We start from the raw sequence: 23,241 nt of genomic DNA, 5'->3' as shown, positions 1-23,241 counted from the left end.
TTATGATATCGTCTGTGCTAATTAATTTACATATTTGAGGTCACCCCCTCGAACCACTAAGATTGAGTCCTTAGAACGCGATGATCCGATTATCAGATCAAAAGTTAATCTGGGTGGTCCGTTTTTATTTTCACACTGTGCGTAATATGCAAGCATTGGTAGTATTGTAAATATATATTTATTTTATTCAGTACTGTTTTGTAACAGTGTAACCCTTTTTTAAGGCCCTTAGCCCCTTAACGATCGGTTAATTTTCAGGAAAACGGTCATAAAAGTGCCCATTTTTTTTATTAGTGCTATTTGATTAGTGCTGACATCTAGTTTAAAATAAACTAACTATCTGCAATTACCTTAAAAATATCCTCGTACTGCCATCTGGAGTGTAAAATGAGAAATAAAATGTTTTCCGGGCAAATGAAATAATTAGTTTTATTCTTATTGGCGCGTTACTACTGAATCCTCCAGCCCGGAAATATCACGGGAGCGAGAAATAGAGGGCGAAACTTCACCCCGTCATTTTCACGGGAGCGAGAAGGAAGTGGTTAAGTTTCATGGACGAAGGGTAGAAAAACCTTCTGCTTAAATTGTAGATTTTTTGCTGCTAAACGTTGTTGTCAGGGTGCGCTCTGCAAGAAGGTGGATCTACGTTAAACCCCATAATAATATTAATAACAACAAATTTCATAAAACATATCAGATTTTTTTAACGTTTTAGATTTGAAAATACCAATATTCGATTACCCCTCTGGTAGCTTGACCCCCACCCAGCTTCAAATAAATGGGCTGTCCGAAAAATAAACGCGGTCGGTGCCGATGCTGACCACATTGCGAACGTATTGTTGGTCATGAAATTGTGAAGCTGTAAACTCGATGACCGCTGGGTCACAACAGAAAATTGCGGAATGCATGATATGCATCATATGCATATCATAGTAATAGATTTTTAGATTCACTCCTTTTTTTAATGTCTATATATTAAAAGATTCAACTATACAATTCTACTATACAAAATATATAATACATTATACTACCTGTACTCAAGTTTTTGATAAATCGTATTATTAGAAGTATAAACTTCGAAAACGACCTAATCTATAGTATAAGATTTTAATAAGTATTAAAAAGAAAAGTTAAAGGACAAAAAATGCAAAATTAATTTTTGTGCCGGCCGCTCATCAATAAGACATATTCTATAAACTGTAATATTTCTTATACAGATGTACACTGACTATTTTCAAATCTTAACAAGAAAAAAAAGAAAAGAAAGAAAAAAAGAAGAAGAAAGAAACATGTACTCTTAATAAAAATTAAATAATATCTTTTTTATGTTTTATCTTTATTAAAATTATAAAAAATGAAGGTCATAAACTATTCATTTATTGCAGAAGAGCTCAAGGAATGATTAATATAAATAATAAAAAAAAAATTTCATATTATTTATTTAATTAATTAAATTTGTGTTGTGTCTATTATGAATAGAAGTTCCTTCATCAGTCTTGAATAAGCTTAAAGCCTATTCATTTAAAAAAAAAAAAAGCTTTACGTATGTTATTTTAAAAGAAAAGTGTTACTTACGATTTAAATTAAATAAAGAATGATTAATTAATTTTCAGAGAAATGGTATGGCTTGAATTTTCATAGAGTTATTATTAAATTACATAAACTGCGTTTAAAAATATTTAACTAAAAGAAGAAAAAAACTTTAAAAATTAAATTTTTTCATGAGATTTTTGGACCCTTAAAATGTGGAGCCCTAGAAAAGTCCCCTTTTTAGCCATACTCATGATCAGGTCCTGATTTTGAAAATAAACTATAAAAGCTATCTAGTTAGTCTGGTTTAAACCATCTGAACCGCCGTGCTCAGAAGAGAAAAATAAAAAACCAGTATTATAGATTTTTAAAATAAAACAAATGAATAGGAAGGGGGGAAAAATCTCAACTCATTAAATTTATCCTAGTAAGTTGAAAAAATCTTTTTATAGTAAAATAGAAACGAAAAACAGCCTAGTAGTTAGTTAATATGTCTACCATCAGTGCCTGCAGCCACCAGTGAGGATTGAACTCACGACCCCTGGTTTACAAGACCAGTGCTCTAACCACTGAGCTATGGTGGCTCGCTGCCGTTAGAGGAGATAAATAGAGAATTTCATATGGGATTTTAATATTTTTGTCAAGTTTGAAAATTCTCTTTCATTATTATTTATATTTTAAAGGGAGAAACAAAAAATGATCCGATAAAAAGTCATGTTTAGATATTTAATTTGATTGATTGGAGAAAAAAGGAGTAATCACAACCGAATTTTTAGAAGCGGGTGTTCAAAATGCCTGCAGCCACCAGTGAGGATTGAACTCACGACCCCTGGTTTACAAGACCAGTGCTCTAACCACTGAGCTATGGTGGCTCGCTGAGGTTAGAGGAGATAAATAGAGAACTTCGAATAGGATTTTGATATTTTTGTTAAATTTTGAAAGATCTCTTTCATTTATATTTATATTTTAAAGAACAACAAATTATCCAATGAAAACTAGATATTCACTTTGATTTGTTATTTTACCGTTATTTCAAAAGCTTCAATTAAAATTTATAATGCTGTGTATGTTTCTCAAAGAAATTATAATTTTGTTGCTTAATTTAAAAACTATTATTTACAATATATTTAATGACATGTGTAGAAAATTATAATTTTTTTTTTTTTTTTTTTTGCAGATCTAGAACGTGTTTATAAAATGCGATCCAACTTCTTTAGTTTTTCTTTAGTTTAGTGGCAGAAAATCAATGCTTTTAATATTTGATTTCGAATCATTTTGCCCACCACCACATTTGAATTATTCAAATTAAAAAATTCTGCAATCACTTCAAATATTTTGGAGTCCAGCAATTTCTATATTGGCAGTTCTATTAATGTAATAAGCAAGGTAAAGTCCGTTAATAAATATTTTCGATGTTTTTTTTTAATTTTTTTTAGTTTTTATTCCTGATAAATTTAGGTTTAACATTTGTAATTTCTTTATTCGTTTTTATTCTCTTGATTGCGATTGTCTCAGACGATAGACGACCTGCATACTTTTTACCACATTAAATTTTTTTACTCCGATTATGTGTCATAGTTTGGCCTTGTAATAAAAAAAAAAAATTTAAACTGAAGTTAATGTATTGCGACTTCTAAAAGGAAATGACCCCAATGACCCGAAACAATGTAGAATTTTTCACTCTTCTTGCCTACTTTATTTATTTTATTCTTCTATGCCTCTTTTTTCATTCAAATTGATTAATTTAAATTCTTGAATTAAATTTTTTTCTTACGTGATATTTTAATATATTATTTTAACTTCATTGTTCCAAAATAGTATAGAAACAAATATATGTTTTGTTGTAAAATATATATAGTTTGTCTAAAGTAAGAACTCCCCTAGCCTTTCGTCTGGACACATGGCGGTGACTGTGGTAACGAGATATAACTATTTCAAGTAGGGGTGTGGGTTCATTATTTGGGACAGCTTTTGGCTCTAGTCGGCGGGAGATAGGGGATCTTTTTCTTCAGTCTATTGTGTTAGCCCTAAAGTGAGGAGAAGCTACCTCCCTAAAATGAGCTATTCTTGTTTCCATAGCAGCAGACTTTGTGGCGGGGGGGGGGACAAACCGTAGACAAACTATAATCAGATTTTCTGCCTCTACCTCCCACCACCGAAAAAAAAGAATTCAAATTATACCAAAATTTGTTAAAATATATTCTTTATTTTAGAAACTTGCAGAAGATACTAAATTATTAAACAATATTTATTAATTTTTATTAAACAATACAAATAACAATGCAAACGTTAAAGTGCAACCCAGCAGGACCTGATAAGGTTTAAAAATGGTATGGAGGGTTTTGGAAAAGTCGGCTTATATTAGTGCAGCTTTAAGTGCCATAACTATTGTAAAATTAGAGAAAAGTTTTTATTACATTTCATCATATTTTTAAGCATTTTAATGATATGGCTTTTATTTTAACATGGGTATTTAACATTTATAGCATTTTAACTTGCGTATTTTGTCAAGATAAAATGTTATAATCATTTCATGGAGTGCATAACCTTTTTGTGAGCGAAGGGGGCCATTTGCGTAGTAGATTAACCAATGAAGGGCCGCGTGACCTAGTAGTTATGAATGTTAACTGTAATTCCAGTCATTTTTATTGGGAAAAAAAATCATTTTTGTGATGAAAAAGTCGCAAACAAAGCAAAATCAAGTGAAAATCCGCTAAAAGAATTAGCGCAAATTAAACGTGTCAAAAAGTGCGTGATTTAAATTTTCTGATATTTTCATTTTTCAAAAAATAAATAAATAAATAAAAATATGTTAAAAAAAAATAATACATTTTTATTGCGTTCAGGTGCTTGATTGCACATCAATACTGGCGGGCTGCAGGTAGGTTATTCTATAATATTTTACTTACAATATTATTTACGAAATTGGCCCTAAGTCTCCCCCACGTAAATTTCTCGTTGCTGAAAATTAATCAGTTTGGGTACACGGGAGTAATTTTTGTTAACAGAATTTTTTTTCAATTTAATTAAGCGTTAAAATAAAATATTAAGAATAAATTGTTAAAAATTAAATGTTAAGATAAAATTGAATAAATAAAATGTTGGGGAAAAAACTTAATCGTTTTAACCCAACGGTGCCTAAAATGGTCAGTCTGGTTCTACAGCCAAGCATCAGAGGAGTGATTTTTGTCAATAAACTACTGTAGCAAGTTTTCTTGTGTTCTTTTTTTACCATCATATTTATTCGCTTTTTCTAATAAAAGAAAAATATATGTGCAGAAAAAAAAGAATACAAAATTTGATCGTCTTTACCTAATGCTATCAAAATAGAGGAGTAATTTTTGTCAAAAGAGTTGTCAAAATCCTCTCTAGTAATAAAGTTATTTTTTCTTTTTCTACATGTTATAAAATTCCATCTTTTTACATTTTTCTAATAAGTCTAAGAATAAATAGAAGGGTTGAATAAAATACTTGATTGTATATTCTTACGGTACTTGTTTTCGGACACCATACATTTGGTTTTAAATCTTTCCCTCCAATTTCGCTCAAGTTACCTTTTTAATTTTTATCTAACGAAACGTGCAATATTTGCTTGAAAATATTAGTTTTACTTTGCTTTTTGTCTTAATTAACGAAATAAAGTAGGTAATTCATATTTCTATAATGCATTAATATTGAATTTAAATTTAGCTTCTTAATCATTGCACGATCTGTTATGCCTGGTCTTTTTTAAGGATGACATCAACTGTCGGGGGGTTTGAGTGAAAAATGAACATCATTTCATTTTTTTCTTTTTCTTTCTCTTTTTAAGATTGAAGAAAACCACAGACATTTTTTACCCCAGATACACTTTACAGTGTAAGTGAAATATTATCTGCTGGTGAAAGACTTAAGAAGACCTCTTTTTTACTTTTTCTCCCCTGTGTGATTTTTTTTCTTCTTCATTTTTGTTTAACTGTGTCTGTGTGCTTACTTTTCATTCTTTTTCTAGAACAGTGCATCTCCCGTTTTCCTTGCATTTTTTGTGTTGCTTGCTTTACTCGCAATGAGTTATACAGAACTTACTTTCCGAAAAATAAATGGTGTATTTTTGACGCCAAATGAAAATGTAAAAATATAAATATATATTTTTTTATTTCGTTCATTCATTTGCGGAAACGGAAAAGCTGAATTGTTGTTTTATAAATCTCGAATAATAATTCCAACTACAGCAAAAAATGACAAAAACAACGGAAACTGCACACCGCTTCTGCTTGGTAGGTAATATTTGCTAATCGTTCAGGAAATATTCGAAAAGAATTCAATTTTGGCAGTTGATATTTGTTGTGTTTGATGCGAGTTGATATTTTTAATTAAAAAATTTATATATACGTTGAATGTTTTCAAATCTTATAATAATTACAAACCTTTGTTAGAATGATCCTGCAAAACTGCAATATTAGACATTTTATTGATTTTTGAAAATTTACTTATAAAGTAATTTATAAAAAGTCTAATTTTACAAATACCATTTTATGAAATAAATGTTTATGTGTATATTAATACATTCTAAAGTAAGATTATTCTTTCCAGGGATTTTAGGAAAGAGTTTAACCTTATGCTAGTTCCTAGCATTACCCCTACCCATATCTTCTAGCTAGAAAATTAACATATACCATTGGTACCCACGCTAAAAGTACAAATTATATTCTATTATATTCGCGGTTTTGACATGCGGTCAATGATATCTAAACATACTTTTAAAAAAACAAGTAAAAATTAGGAAAAAAAATACATCGAGGGTTAGTAATGAAAATTAAAATTAAAAATAAATAATAAGATTAAGAAAATAAGAATAAAAATAAAAATTAAAAAATACATAAAGTGTTAAAAGAATTTTTCATATTACATTTAATCACCAGTGTATTTGGAAAATTCAGAGATACCAATTCAAGGTTTTAAAAGATTTTGACACGAAATTATTATTATTTTTTAAATTAACGATACAGGTTTAAAATAATGTATCTTAAGATTTAAGTAAAAATAAAAGATTTAAATAATTTTTAAGCTTTGAAAGTTAATGTAATTAATTTTTCAAGGGAAAAAAATGAATATCTGCTGTAATTATAATTTTATTAAATTAGACAAAATAGTATAAAACTTTAAAATTATTATTATTTTTTTAATTTTTGCATGTATCTTTTACTTTTTTTTGAAAGACAAATTGATATTGTTTTAATTTCATTAAGGAACAATAAAAGTGTTATCAATTATTACAAAATCTTAATTGATTATAGCCCAATAAAGTCAAAAATGTTTATTTTTCTCAAACAAGGTTGTTCACCCTTACGCTAAATGTTAATATTTCATGAAAAACTTATTATTTTTGTTTCAATAAAACAAAATTTGGACTTTTGTATGTTAAATAACCTTGTAAAGCCTAAAAATTAATATGACTTTGAAACTCAGAAGTTGATAACTATACTGCATCCTGCAGACAGTATAATCGAATGAAAAAGGAAGTATATTCGCGCATCTCGCCAATTATTGGCGACCTTCCAACCAGTCAAGGAAGATGAAAGCGGATGGAAAAAAGTAGCAGCTCTAGCACTGCGAGGTAAATCCAAAAAAACTTTTCGTTTAGTAGTCGTTCACGTTGTTAGCGTTCACTGCTTCTTTGTGTATATGAGTTCAGAAACAATATTTCATCACTTGCAAATTCCACAATTCCACCGACAAACTTTATGAATCCCATGAAATTTTTGCCATCTTTGGATCAAAACATTCTACATTATGTAATCAGTTTAATATTGAATGCTCACCTTCTAAATAACGCTTTGTTTATATAAATGACACCTGAGCATGATCCGTTGTGAATTGGATAATGGAAACTAGTTTTTGTCGGTGAATTCAGTATTATAGCGATTTCTTTTGGATTACTTCAATATAGATTTGCTTTCAGTTTGTTTAACAGTGTTTATACTTTCGTGTTCAATTTTTCAATGTCTAATCGTGTGGATTACTGAATCGTCTGCTTTTGGGAGTGTTTGTCGGGTTGCATCAAGTTATAAACAAAAACATGAACGGCAGACCTAGACTTAGAAGAGCCGGCACCTTGCGGCGATCACATTTTTATAACAGTAAGTTATTTTTTGTTTTTAATCGTTTTAAATTGCATTTTGCATATAGATTTTTGTTGTCAAGCTACTGTGGTTGTTGTGTTTAGAACTTATTTTTAGTGGTGTATTTGGTTATACTTAATTTCATTATTTACATATTACTAATGCCTAACTTGATTTTAATTGTAAGTTTTGAAAATTGGCTGTAAATATTTAAGAATTTGAACTAATTTTTATTGAAATTTGTAACTATGGCTTAATCAATTGCAATAATTTGAATGTTAGTAAACTATTATTTAGACAACATTTCAATGAAATTCTTAACATCAATTTTGATAAAGAATATTATTTTTTGTTACTGGAAATATTAAAACGTAATTTGTTCTTTATGTATTTTTTTTTAAATAAAACTTATTATTTCTTTCAGCTTTAGAGAATAACTTTTATAATTAAAAAATATTCTATTAGGAAACATTCGTTTTATATTAAAAACTGCTTTTTATCTCATTGAATTTAAATTTCTGTAAAATTTGCAGAATTCTTAGCCATTCCTTAATTTGTATTTTTTAACTAATTGATTTCTACTTGGTAAGTTTAAAACACAAATTTTTTTTTGTTGAAAACTCATAAATTTAGAAAAAAAAAATTATTTTAGTATTTAAGTGTGTCATCACGGAGAGGGGATATATTTATTTTATGATAGTCGGCATATATTAGTGTATTTATTACTATAATATTAAATGCATTATATATTTATTATTATTCTAATATATATTTTAATTGAAAACTGCTTTTTATCTCCTTGGATTTAAATTTCTATAAAATTGGTTGAAATTTTAATCGTTTCTTAATTTCTATCTTTTATTAAAATGATTTTTATTAGAGACATTTAAAATACAAAATTTTTTTGAAAGCTCATAAATTATAAAAAAAATTACTAAGCTCATAAATTATTAAATTTTTTTAATTATTTTAGTATTGTGTGTCATTGCAGAGAGGGTATTTATTCATTTTATGAGAGGGCATATATTAGTGTATTTAATACTATAATATTAAATACATAAAATATTTATTATTATTCTAATATATATTTACATTGAAAACTGCTTTTTATTTCCTTGAATTTAAATTTCTGTAAAATTTGCTGTATTTTTAGTCATTTCATAATTTTTGTCTTTTAGCAAAATGATTTTTATTAGAGAAATTTAGCACAACTTTTTTTGAAATCTTATAAATTATATTTTAAAAAAAATTAAATATTTTAATATTTATATATGTCATTGGAAGAGGAGAATCATTCATTTTACTGGATGCATACATTAGTGTATTTTTACTATTATATTCTGTATATGTTTTTCAAATCCTACAAAATTTCAATTTCTCTTAAAATTTTGCATGCGACTGGAGAAAAATTTTGCCTAATTTTTTAAAAATATTTAAGTTCTGTTTAGTTTGAGTCAGTTCTGTAAAAGGATTTTTATTTTTTTTTAATCAATGGTATTTGTCTTAGTAATGATAAATTTTCTCCTTATTTTAAATCTAGTGATAACTTAAGTTTAATAATTTCTAAGTTATTAAATTCTTTTTGATGAACCGGATTACACAAAATGTTATGATGAGCTATTAAATTTAATTTTAAATTATGTGACTATTTAATATTTTTTTATAAAATATTGTTCAAAGAAAGTATCTTATGTGTATATAAATCTTATTGTAAGAAATCCTGCAATTTAAGAGTACTATAAAGATAATAAATAGATAAATAAATGAATCAAGAAAAATATTAATAATTAATAACTATTAATAATTGCATTTTTTAAAAATTAGATTATAATTCATTACAAGTTTTGAAAAAATTTAAATAATTTTTTTAATTTAATTTTGTGCAATGCAATGCAATTTTAATCCCTCTTGTAACCCATTATATGAATTGGTCATATATTCTAACAAGAATCTTAACATTTTGGTATCACTTTAGATAACTCAGTATCTGTGTTTTAGTATTAATAATTATTTAACAATTTAATTCAAAAATTCACAGATTTATTCTTTTGTTTAAAATCTATAGACATATGAGATCACTTGATCATCAACAATCACTCCTTAGTCAGTAAGAGTACTTTTTCTTTCTCAATTTTTTAGAGGGATAATTTTTTTTCTTCCTTTCACAGAATTAGAGCTATCACGTGATCACTTACTATCACGTGACTACAGATCACATGGTGTACGGATGACTGGTTGGCAAATTTCAATTTCTTTAAAAATGAAAAAAAGTTGAAAGAATAAGACTTTTTTTAAATTGAAATTCGGTTATTTTTTTAAAATCAAATTTATAATTTATTTGTTACACTATTTGGGCACCAAATAATAATTTACAAATGTCAATTAATCTTCAGTATCAATAAAATCAGGATTTAAAAACTAACAACCTTAAGAATAGATTTATAAATGATACTTAATCAAAAATACTTTCAACTTGAATCAATGAATTTAGAAAGAAATCCGCTGATTAAACTAGTATATATTAATTAATATAAATTAATTAATGGGAATATTTCTGTATTGCGATCTGTCACGCCAAATACAATCGCCAAGGCGCTTAATGGATTTTTAAACTTGCAATTTAAAATAATATTATATATAAATAAATAAAACATATAGAGGTCTGAGGGTGGCTACGAGTTCACCCAACACTTCAAGTTAGTCCCCTTCTGTGATTCTTTTTAAATAAGTTTTTCGCTGCCGCTGACCGGAAGTTGCGAAGTCTTGACATTTATTATTATGTCGCAGGTTACAACATGGAAATCTTCCCAAAAAATAGGTAATTTAAATCATGTCAACACTGTGCTCGCAAATTTAATAATAAAAATTAATAATAATATAAGTAGACTGCTGTCGCAATGATAAAAACCACTTGTCTGAATAATCCCCTCAGCACGTGACGGTAAAGGAGGAACAGTAAGCAATGTTGGCTACTTATCCCTATATTTGGCGATAATAATATTTAGAAAAACAAATTTTCTCGATGTCATAAAATGCTTTTTTTAGATGGTACCTGAATTTCGCATTTTCCTCATCGAGGCGAAATTTAAGACAAACTTTGACTATTATTGACGAAATTACTTTTAAAAAAAAATGATAAATGGAATGAATATTTCCAACATTGATTATTCAGCTTTCTTTCGTATATTTTATCACTAGCATAGAGCATAGTTAGACATAAATTAGAATATTTTGCGCAAACTTTAACAACTTCTAATAAATATTTCACAACTTAAAAATTAAATATAACTTTGAAGCGCGTGTTATAATGGCAAATAAATATATTTAAATTTTAATTTGCTTCTTTGAACTCTGCCACAATTTTCTCACTGAGAAATTCTTTTTCACACAACAAAAAAAGGTACTTAAATTTACATTCATCCTAAAACTTAACTTTCACTATTATATCAAAAAGCAAGATTTGTTACTAATACGGTATCAAACTAATGTGATAGCTGTTGCTAGAATTTTTAAATTACTTTTTATTCTTCTTATTTACTTGTATAACTCCCGTGTTGGAAATGGTGCCTGGTGCACGTTAAATCTGTCAGGTCACATAGTCCTACATGTTCCCATAGTTAATTATAACTCTGGGAGTACTGAATTAGAGATTGGTATCTGGTTCAGGTCAAAATTAGGTTTGTGGATGAATGAATGAATGCATGAACGGGTCCGCCCTATAAATTGTTGTATGGGTGTGGTAGAATTCAAATTCTTGACCATAGATGGTGCCACTGTATACTAAGAACAACAGCACCCCTTGTCTTAATGGCCTAGGACAACAACAACAACTTATATAAAAAAGAAATTTCCTTCTTTTTTGGTTTATTTACAAATTTATAAGTACCGAGCAAATTTATAAGTTATAAGTTTACTACAAACTCTGAATCTATTGCATGAATAGAACTTTCAGAATGAAGCTGAAATTGTCGAATTTTAGAGAGACTTGAAACTAGATCAATAACTTTCCCCTTCCTTCTCGCTCCCGTGAAAATGACAAGGAGAGGTTGCGCCCTCTATTTCTTGCTCCCGTGATTTTTCTGGGCTGGAGTGTTCGGTAGTAAGGTAATTGTAGATAGTTTATGTAGGAAAGAAACTCGGTACTACTGTCCAGATTGAGACGTTGGTCTCAGTATCTCATGCTTTGAAATTTTTCACACAAGGAAAAATTACTAATCTTTATTTATATTATACTTAACTTTAATAAAATTCTTTTTTAATGTTTAAAACACATTTTTTTTTTTAAATTTTCCTTGCTTGCTGGAAAACCAACATTAAGTCATAGTAACCATGAATGTTGGCTTTTCCAAAAAATTAAATTTTTTGAAATTTCGAGCCAAAAACAAATCAAAAATTAAAAATGAATATATATGAAATTATGAAACGCCGGCATTCTATAAAATGCCTAGGCATTGTATATAATGTCGGATGTTTTTAGGCAAGGTATGAAATATGAGAAGTATTAGATACTTTCCCTTGGCATTGTATATAATACCTAGGCATTCTATAGAATGACAAATGCTATTTAGGCAACGTATGAAAAAAACGTCCTGATGTGGTTATTATGTAAATGATGTGCATTTCTCAAAAATAAAAATGTTATTCTGAAAAAATAATGAGAGTGCTATTAAAAAAAATTTATTCAAAATGCGTAAAGAAAATAAAAGTTGTCCAAAACATAATTTATGCTTTTATTATTAAGGGAAACAAAATTTTCGTATAAAAAATTCACATTTAAGTCACAATTATTTTCAATTTAGAAACAAATATTGCACAAAATATCCATTTCATCTCTTTTGCTAGCATGGCCACAGAAGATTATATACTTTGCCGGTTTCTCATTTGGCATTCTATAGAATGCCTAGGCATTCTATAGAATGAGGGATTTCAAACTTTACCGGTAATACATATATTGTTCATACACATATTTTCATATAATTTTCAGGGATAAAAAAATAGGCACTTTTATGACCGTTTTCTTGAAAATTAACCGATCGTTAAGGGGTTAAAAGGCTTTGGGGACCACTTTCTGCCCACGGGCCATAGCATCCCTGGCCTAAATCGTTCCTCATTGCATATTCAATCGCAGAAAATGTAACCGACATTTTTAGCTGATGATAAATGAAGTCTTTATACACCTACATAAGGCGAGCAAGATGCTCTGTGATTTGTGGCAACGGGAAACATCACCATTCCTTCAAATTTTTCTGTGTGTGAAAGAAAGGCGCGTCATTATGCAATTACCCTTTCACCATAAATCCTTCTAAGAAAACTGGGAGGGGTTAAAATGGCACGCGCATTAAAATGAAGTTGAAAGCGATGANATTTAGGCAAAGTATGAAAAAAAAACGTCCTGATGTGGTTATTATGTAAATGATGTGCATTTCTCAAAAATAATTCTGAAAAAATGAGAGTGCTATTAAAAAAAAATTATTCAAAATGCGTGAAGAAAAATGAAAGTTGTCCAAAACATAATTTTTGCCTTTATTATTAAGGGAAACAAAATTTTCGTATAAAAAATTCACATTTAAGTTACAATTATTTTCAGTTTAGAAACAAATATTGCACAAAATATCCATTTCATCACTTTTGCTAGCATGGCCACAGAAGATTATATACTTTGCCGGTTTCTCATTTGGCATTCTATAGAATGCCTAGGCATTCTATAGAGTGAGGGATTTCAAACTTTGCCGGTTTTCCATATATTGTTCCTACTCATATTTTTATATAATTTTCAGGGATAAAAAAAATAGGCACTTTTATGACCGTTTTCTTGAAAATTAACCGATCGTTAAAGGGTTAAAAGGCTTTGGGGACCACTTTCGGCCCACGGGCCATAGCATCCCTGGCCTAAATCGTCCCTCATTGCATATTCAATCGCAGAAAATGTAACCGACATTTTTAGCTTATGATAAATGAAGTCTTTATACACCTACATAAGGCGAGCAAGATGTTCTGTGATTTGTGGCAACGGGAAACATCACCATTCCTTCAAATTTTTCTGTGTGTGAAAGAAAGGCGCGTCATTATGCAATTACCCTTTCACCATAAATCCTTCTAAGAAAACTGGGAGGGGTTAAAATGGCACGCGCATTAAAATGAAGTTGAAAGCGATGAACGAAATACAAGTTCCAGTGGAAAGAATTTTCGGATGAGACTTCGTTCATCGCCAATTATCAGCTCTTGACGTAAGCCGATCATAAAGATAGCCAAAGGCGACCATGATGACGTTTGAAGAGGGATTTTTTTTTTTTTGATTAAAATAAAGAGCACGCACCAGTCTTATTCTCACGATTCGAAGTGTTGTATCATTATTTAAAGAAGGAATGTAATGATGTAGATTTTTATCTGCTTTTGGTATTATGAAATGTCAATCAAGGATTCATGACACTGACGATGAGCGAAAGTTTTATAAGATCATTTATCAACTTTGTCTTTGATGCGGTTCCGCCCGAAGTTTCAATTTGGATGAAAAGGAACTTTCTCGCCACTATGTAATTAGAAAGTAACTCTATCTTTAAAGGATGAAATATTGATTATAAAATCAAATTTTCCATACATCTAAAAGAGTTAAGTAAATGCTTGTGTCTTCAAAAAGATGAATCGTTTTCTGTAATTTCAAAGTTAGTTTAATTTCAAGGTTCTGTTTTTGATTTCTTGACTATAAATTTTAAAACTTTTGATTTCGTATCTCTGAGCTTTAATTTTACTCCTCTCTAATTCCGTTATTTAGTGTGGCCCAACAAGGATTTTTCGAAGCTATTTCGCCAAGGGGGAAAAAAAAGCCGCAGTTTTAGTGCCTTTAACTTGAAGCAAAGCTATAATCATAAGTTGTATAAGCCATCTTGTTGTGAAGAATTATCTGGTCTTCATAATGGAAAAATAACTGAAATATCTTAGAAGTTATTAAATTCTTTTGGAAATCGCCTGTTTGGCGACATTTTTCCAGCTGGAAGATAATTATCAAAATCAATGCCGTATTTCTATTATTTGCAAATTTTTTATGAGCCATTATAATGCAATGCTGGATTATTTTAAAATTAAAAAATTCGACCACAAACGCTTTTCATTTTCTCAAAACTGTGGTTTTTTTTTTCATATTGACGTCTGCACCATTTCAGAATAAACATAGAGGGCGCTGGCTTCACTTAACAGTCATGAGTAAATGTTGCAATCACACATCAGTATGAAAATTGCACATTATTCGCAAAAAAGCATAATTTCTTGCAATAACTGAGCCATCGAAAAAAAGACTACATCAATCTAATATCTGAATTTCGCATGTCTTCATTTAAATTGTACTTCACTTTTTTTGTGTCCATATTTTATGCGCACAAACGATGCTATATTTGAGTAACTTTCAAATATTTCAAAGTTGATCACAAACTTCTATCATTTTTAAGAAAGCTAGCATTTTGCTTTGTATTGCATTTTACGCCATTCTCATAATTATCATGGAAGACTCTTTCTAACAAAGAACAAAACTTAATTTAACGTTTCCAAAACATTAACGAGTCACAATAGTTATTAAAAAATCATTTTATTCATTAAAAAAATGAGTTATTTCATATGCTTACAGAGAACAACATCAGCAAAACTTTTCTTTGCATTGACGTTTTGCGCCATTTTTATAATCATCACGAAGACGTTGATTTTCGACAGCTTTAACTTTTACATCCTTCAAATATTGCTTTAACCTCGCTTTATTAAATTATCCATCTTTCAATATTAATAGAAAGTGTGTTTTTAGAAAAACATAAATTCTCTTAAGAATTTCAGCCGACGAGTCTCTGACAAATACATTAACACGCTTTGAAGCAAAAATTGTAATGCTGTTTCATCATTTTCGAATTTCCTGTCATTTTTCAGATTCTTCTTTTGACTTATTCGATTAACAGCTCTTACGTCAAGATTTTAGGGGATGAGTGCGTGTAAGACTATTTTTATCCATTATCTTTCATTCTCTTGTAAGAAGAAAATCCTCAATTCTTAAGTTGATAACAAATAAATAAGTGCTGGGATGTTTTATAATGGGGGCTTCGAAAGGTTTCGTTGGGATTTTTAGAGAACGTTTTAAGGGGTGTGGTGTTTTTTCAATCTATTTGTTTATATTATCATAGGTCATGGGGACTTAGAGGGCTTTTCTTATCGTCTGAGATTTGTGGGGTGGTGAAGTATTTGGACTTTTTTTTTCTTTTTCTAAATGTATAGAGTGTCAAGGCGTTGTTTTAGACAAGAATGAATTTCAATCGTTTGGCCATATGTATTTTTTTGTAAGAGTACTGTTTTTTAGATTATCTGCCTGCTCTCATGAATGGCTATTGAATTATATATTTTTCCTAGGGGGTCGTTCAAATATTTCAAAAAGCATCTTTTTTGGCATTTTTGAACCTCTCTCCTTTATCATCAAAATAAGCAAATCCTAAACTCTCATACTGCTTGCATGCTACATATTCACAACAACTTAACTCTTGATTTTCGCTTTAACTTAGCGTTTTATTGTAGCAACCTAATTTTAATATTGAATTCCAATAAATGATCTAACTTTGCATGAAACTAAATTTACGTTTAAATCGATTCTATAAAATTTTGAGTTGAATATTCTCTAAGTATCTTTTGTGTTTTTCTTTTGTGGTCAGGTTTCTTGACCTTTGATGCTCCATAAAGAAATTTTTTCTAACTTTTTCTTTCCTGAAATTTAAATTTTATTTAAAATTCTCCCGATTGTACTTTATTCCCTTTACATTTTTTGCATTGAAAAAATTAAAAATGAGGTAATTTCAATGTCTTGCAAACTTCCACCCTTCCCTTCTCCCCCTCCGCAAAAATTAACAAATCACAAAACCCATCCCCTTTATGTGCTGAATTAATATTTAATCGGCCCCTAGATTTTAGTGAAAATATTTTTAGCAAATCGTATAAATCTTTAACAAAAATAAAATTTGTACGTAATTTTTCTTAAACAAATTATAAATTTTTTTTTTAGAAAATGTAGTTTTTTTTTACTACCTTTACAAAGCAAAAAGTAATTGTAAAACTTATAAAAAAAAACTCATTTTTAAAAGAAAAAAATACAATGATAGTCAATTTTAATTGTTGTACCTTTTTCCACAATCTCTAACTTCTGAATTTTTGTTGGTAAGTAAAGTTTTGAATTGATTTCGCAACTGCGTAAATTATTGCAACTGCAAAATACTTATTATTTTCGAGGAAATATTTAAGAAAAATAATATCTCTGAAGTACTGAAATTTAAGTTATTATTAAATACCATTTACTTCAAGTTTTTAAATATTTCAAATTTTTTAACACTATTTTTAGGTATTTTTAGCATTTATACATTAAATTTCTTTGAAAATTTAATTTAATGCTTTTAATTTTTTCTTTAAATTCAATTTTTTTTTATTTTGCAAATTCATCTACAAGTATGTGCAAAAGCTGCTTATATTATTGAAAAAGAAATTAAAAAACGGATAAATTTATTTAAATTACCTTTGTTAAAACCCTTTATATATTATAAACCTTTGATAGAATGTTAATTTTCACGAGAAAACTAAACATCTTCATTAGAAGTTGCATTGAATGCAGGGTTATAAACAAAAAGTAGCTCCATCAACGACAAATCTTTTCGCTGACCATAAAAGATTGAATCGTTCATTAGTAGACGTGGACTGACAACCATAAATCTAAAAATATATATTAGGAGGATGTTTCACGGGAAATTATATCTGAAAGTTTGCGCTTCATTTGATTTTGAGAAAAGAAAAAGAATTGCAATCATTTTTAGAGAGATAATATGAACGGCTTTAGTCTCATTTTTCATGAAATTAAACTCCTGTTTATTTTAAAATGAATATATTAATTAATTGAATGGCTACAAAATACACACATTTCCATCATTTATTTTTTCAAAAAAATTCTTTTCTTAATTTTATCTAAAAACTTTCCTTTTTCTAATTGTTTGGTTTCTTTCTATATATTTTTAAATTTAAATTTTCATTGCTTTTCTGGATTTGAAGGACTTGGCTATACTTGATATTCCAAAACTAGACCGACGAATTCAGAGGGCTGATAAAAGACATAAAGAAGTTGAAAACTTACAATCGAACACGGCAATCGCTATAAACCCATGCTGGTTTCGATGCCCCATGCCCGAAAACAGCTAGATAAAACATTTTGCAAATTTGTTAACCATAAAAAGATTTATTTGATTAATTATTCAGAAGCCGTACTCTCCGAAGTACGCCTTCTGAAGTTTTTTACAGTCTACAACGACGTAAATATGATTCCCGCACGCACTCGAGGATGAGAGTCCTTTGGAGTGAGATTCAGCGAATGTGAAGGCAATAATTCTCTCCATGCCGTGTTCTATGGTAAGTTTTCCTTCTTTTGAAACCTTTAATCATCCCTCTAAATTGTCGGTCCAATTTTGGCACAACCTGTATGAAGATAAACCACATTTTCGAATTGTTCAAGAGGGAATTTTTGTTTAAAAAAATCAACAACTTCATCTAGGCTATAAGGGGTTTTTATGTATTGCACTGTTAAACTATTATCCAGTGTAAAATTTATAAACTTGGAAGGTACCTATCTGGAAACAAAACTAAAGAAAAGTTTAATTTAAAATGTCACCGTTGTCAAAATTGTTGTTCATCACTATATTACCCCAGTCCTTTATTTATTAGCTTTAGTTTTTTATATATTTTTTGTCCTTTATTTATTTTCTGTTCTTTATTTGTTGTAACTCGTTATCATATTATAAGTTACTTCTAAAATTACCTTTTTATATAAACTGGCCCACGTGTTTGAGGCCAGTCTTCCTTTATACCCTTCAATTATAGAAAGATAGTTTAGAATTTTTTTTAAATAATTATGGCGTGTAACTAAAGCATATATTTGTTTCTTTTTATAAATAAAAATAGCATTAAATGACCGGAGAAAAAAAAGTTTTATTTTTTGAAGCAGATTGTGATAAAAAGACCGTGATATGTTTCCCCTCTCTCCCCTCCCAATAAGCCTAGTAAAGGGGATAATCAACCCCAAAGAAAGTCTTCAATTTTTTTTTGGAAAGAAATCTAAGATTGTTAGATAGTGTATTTATTTCCTCGAATCTTTCTATCTCATTTTTGATAACTTATATTTAACCCTTTTTTTTCCCAACTAAAAGACTCCACCCTAGGCGGCATAGGGAATACGGCGTGGTCTAGAATCGATGTATTATAAATACAGCCTACACAGTCCTTCTCTATGTAAAGACTAAAAATTATTGTGTTGCCATTGGAAGTTCAGAAATAAAAGTAAAATATTGAACCGTGGAGATGAGGTTTCGAGCTTACCAATCCTTTTATAATTATTGTTTTTAACTCAACTTTTTTAACTTTACGTTCCTTGTCAACTATCCATTCTCTTCGAGAAAAAAAAATGTTTAATCTGTTTTTAACGAATGCGTGGTCGGTTAGTTATTGAAGCGTGGATGGATCATCGAGGACCAATGACCTGTTCTTAATGTGAAGAAGGTTCATAAAATTAATCTTCAACACTCTGGTGTTGATTTATTTGCGTCGCTCTGCTTTTTTGAGAAATTTTTCTTTTTCGTTTTCTCTATTTTATTTTGCGGTTTATTTCTAAAAGATGGAAGGAGCGATAAAAAATGTCTTTTAACAACAACTTTTTCTTCGCCAAAACAGTGCTTTATTCTTCCGGCTTTCACTGTGAAGCCTAAGTTTTGTGTCGTAAATTCTGGCGATGAAAAGGAAATTCTCGTCAGGAATTCGTGTGGTTTTTTAATGGCTTAAAAACTAAAATATGTAAGTGAATGAAAATAAGAAAAACTCTCCACAATTGGTGTCGCCAATTAGATTAAAAAATTAGACCAAGTGTTTAAAAATGGCATTGCATTTGATAATCCAGTTTTCATTTTTACCTGTAAAAGTTATAAAAAAAAGTTCTTGAAGACTCCTGACATCAAGAGACAAATGTAAATACAGTTTATTTAGCGAAGTTGCTAAATCTCAATAAGTTCGTTACATGGAAAATTCGTTAAACAGAAAATCACCTTTTGAAATACTTAAGCAACACAAAACTGGTTTTAAATTCATAAAGCCTAGATATAATTAAAATAGCAATTGATACACCTTTATCTTTTAAACTAGTATCTACTATTTATTTTATAAATCTTAACCGTAAAAGAAATCTGCATGGTAAGCAAGAATAAAGCAAAACATTATCCAGTGTTGCACTATCATGCTACATACATTTTCAACTAAAAAAAGCTAAATTTATGTATAAAATTATAGCTACATCTTAAGTTTAATTGCTACTGATAAAATCTGTTAATTTTGTCTGAGTTTTTCGTTTGAAATGCAAACAAAATGGGAAAGGGATTTTACTGCTTCCTCTAAAGTGGCTTCGAAAATCAATTTGTCCCTTAAAATGTTAAATAAGTGTGAAATGTTCTGACATATTTTGGGAAATAGGCGAAAAAATTTCTCGAAGAAAAGTCCATTAAATAGAAAATTCACTTCGCTGTTTGGAAGTTATTTTTCTAAAATGTTCTTGGTTCCTCGAAAAAAAATCGCAAAATAGAGAAATTCGCAAAATGGAAGTTCGTTAAATAGAAGTCCGATTGTACACAGTAAAAATTTTATTAATGCAGTATTCTTTAAAATGAATATTAGACCATTAAATGTCATAACTTAAAAGAAACTAACAAACTAGTTTGAACCTCAAAGCACAGTGGTTGTTGTTGGTGTTTTGTCTCTGGTGGTTGCTTAAATTTTATCCAGCATCAGATCTATGGCGGCCAGTTTGTCTGGGAAATACAGACGTCCGGTATGCAATGTTGAACACATTGCCATAATCTTATTGTTGGTATCAAAATTGTGTAGTCTTACCATTGGCCAACTATTGCCAGGAATGCTTTAAAAAACATTTTGAAACTCATTAGTGTTTATGTCATTTGGAGCATGGCTTCTTCTAAGAGTAAGAAGTTAAAATGAACACTAGGACTGTTTCCACTGTTCGCCATACTTAGATAAAATAAAAAGATTTCTGCGAACTTAAAATCTTAATTATGAAAACGTTCTGCAAGCAATTTATCGACATTTGTAACTAGTTTCAACTTTGGCCGCTATCTAATAATGACGAAATTTGTTCGGAAAAATCACCGATTTTTTAAAAGTGTTGTAATTTTTATAAAATTATCGATTCTTACATATACCAGCTCATTTTTCTTTAAATTTATCAGTTTTGTAAAGATATAAAATCAGTTAATGACTTACCAGTTTTGTTATTGTATCAGCTTTTTCTAAAATTGACGAAGGGGTAAGAAATTTTGACCATTATCTATCTATCTATCCTTGCATTAAACATTATGTACATTTACAATGCTTAATCAAAATACATATACATCGTATATTTTATATGCCTACTCAATAATTCAGTATATCGTAATGATCGAAACCTACATTGTATAATAATAAGTAATATTAAAGAAGTTTCTGGAATGGTGATACGAACGGTGTTCGCGCGTTCGTTTATATATGCGTATCTACTGTTCACCCCCCTCTTTATCGGAACGGTTATTATTACTATTTCATTAAATATGTTTAAATAAATGTTTTTGTCGTTACACGCAGGGGCCCCCATCAGGGGGGAAGGTGGGCTCACGATGCGCCCACTTAAAGCTTGGGGGGGGATTTTTATACTNACGGATAGTTTAGGGGGGGATTTAGACGAGAGATTTTTTTTTAAGTACATAAATAAAAGAAGCATTGTCATAGTATGAGCAAGCAAAGTAGCACTATTTCGAACAAGCTAACATGGAAGGGGGTAGTTAGCAATTTTTTTTTGGGGGGGGGGATGAATGCGCCCATGAGCTTTGGGGGGGCACGGGTTACACGTTAAAAAATACTGTGCTTAGAGTTAAATTTTTTTAAAGGCATTCTAGTTATTATGCACCCACATTGTCTTCCTATTATAATAATTCCTATTATAATATTCCTATTATATAATTGCATTTGAACTCCCTGCAATTTCAAAAGAATTTTTTTACACTCCCAAATTGTTACTTTAAAAGCCGTGTTAAAGGGTTTTTAGAAATTATATTATTTCTTTTAATGCATAGTTTATTTTTGTATACCTATAATAGTTTTAATTACTATTTCAGCTACTGTTTAAGGCGCGAATATTTTTAAAGCGTGGTTTGTTTTAAGGATAAATCATGCCTTATAAGATTAAATATATTTTTCGCTAATCTGGATATTTTGTTTTTATGACTTGTTAACTTTTCATTCATGAATTCGTCAACCTCAGTCTTACTAATGATTCTAAATCTTAACATCATACTATTTTGTATGCTGATTACGACTCGTCGTAATTCATCTTTAAGCTTTGGGAAAGATAATAAACGTTGCGTAAAGTCAATTGACCGGAAAGTACGACAACGTTGGGGGGGGGGAAACATTAATGTGGAGACACGTTTTAAAATCACTTGCAGTAGACACGCTTATTATTTTATTCCAAGTATGTTAGAAAAATTATGGTATGTTCTCAATGAATTATTGTTTGCGCATTGTTTATGGTTGATATTGTTGGTATTTGATTGCTCGACGCATGAAATATTTCTTCAAAATAAAACTCACTGAATGTGAGATCATTTTAGAATAATTGGTTAAAACATTTCCTTTTCTTGTTGAGATTGCTTGATTTTGTGTAGTTAAATAATTATGTATTAGCCCCCCTCTCTGATTTTTCAATATTTTTTTAACTAAGTTCATTTGATTTAATCTTTACTATTTTTTGCGCTTGAATATTGGTTGTTTTTAGAAGAGTAATGAAGCAGCTTGCCCTCATTTGGATCTTGTGCTATAAAGTACCACCTGGTGTTTCAAAAAAAAAAGAAAAAAAAGTGGTGACTTCAGTGAAATAAACAAGAGGTCATTCTTTCTCATCCCTTTCTTTAAAAAATTGTTAAATGATATTAGTACATAAATGTAGAAAGAATCTCAGAAAAACAGAATTTTAAATAAAATGTCCCATGCCTCCATTCAAAATTTTGACCATTTAGAATCCATCAATTTGTGGGGAAAAGATTCATGTGGAAGGAGAATTCTCCAACAATTCTCATATTTCAGAGTTGTAATGTACAAATTGAGCTGCGATGGCTCAGTGGTTAAGGCACTTAACTCTCATTATGAGGAACTGGGGTTCGAACCCCAGAGGTGGCTTGAAGCCCACCCAGCTTCAGATGTATGGGTAAACAACTTTTCTGGGAAGAAAAGACTACCTGCGCTCAGTGCTGACCACATTACCACAGTCATGCCGTTGGTCTCAAAATTGTGGAGCCGTAACCATAATGACCCCCCCTCCCCGGCCCACAAGGGCTGTTGTGGGAATGCATTTACTTTAATGCATACATTAAATGTATTTTGCCTCCTCAAATCAGTTCTTTAAAATCAGGAAATTTAGCTAAATTTTGTCATATATTTATATTATTTTTATTGTGAAATTAACTTTTTTTATAGCATTATTTCTAATATTTTTTTTTAAATATAACAAGTTCATAAATCAGAG

General features: G+C 29.5%; 1 protein-coding gene and 2 non-coding genes across 7 annotated transcripts in view; 1 reads left to right on the top strand and 2 right to left on the bottom strand.

Moving 5' to 3' along the window:
• Window positions 1–23,241, top strand: part of LOC107448763 (SLIT-ROBO Rho GTPase-activating protein 1) — a 217,266-nt gene that overhangs the window by 80,843 nt on the left and 113,182 nt on the right. For 2 of the 5 annotated variants that reach the window (XM_071187095.1, XM_043045562.2), the window contains exon 1: window positions 7,129–7,649. The exons of 2 other annotated variants lie outside the window; for them this stretch is intronic. In XM_071187095.1, coding sequence (XP_071043196.1) covers window positions 7,589–7,649 — 61 coding nt within the window. In that variant the 5' untranslated portion in view covers window positions 7,129–7,588. Of the gene's footprint in view, window positions 1–7,123; window positions 7,650–23,241 lie in introns of those variants that run through there. One more of the 5 variants, XM_043045559.2, reaches the window with a different exon arrangement.
• On the bottom strand, window positions 2,042–2,114 carry TRNAT-UGU (transfer RNA threonine (anticodon UGU)). The gene has a single exon. It is a non-coding gene; the product is annotated as a tRNA-Thr (tRNA).
• On the bottom strand, window positions 2,330–2,402 carry TRNAT-UGU (transfer RNA threonine (anticodon UGU)). The gene has a single exon. It is a non-coding gene; the product is annotated as a tRNA-Thr (tRNA).

This window comes from Parasteatoda tepidariorum, chromosome 10, assembly GCF_043381705.1.
Source record: "Parasteatoda tepidariorum isolate YZ-2023 chromosome 10, CAS_Ptep_4.0, whole genome shotgun sequence".
NCBI lineage: Eukaryota > Metazoa > Arthropoda > Arachnida > Araneae > Theridiidae > Parasteatoda > Parasteatoda tepidariorum.
The sequence above is the reverse complement of the archived record's forward strand: the minus strand, read 5'-3'. Positions and strand labels throughout refer to the sequence as shown.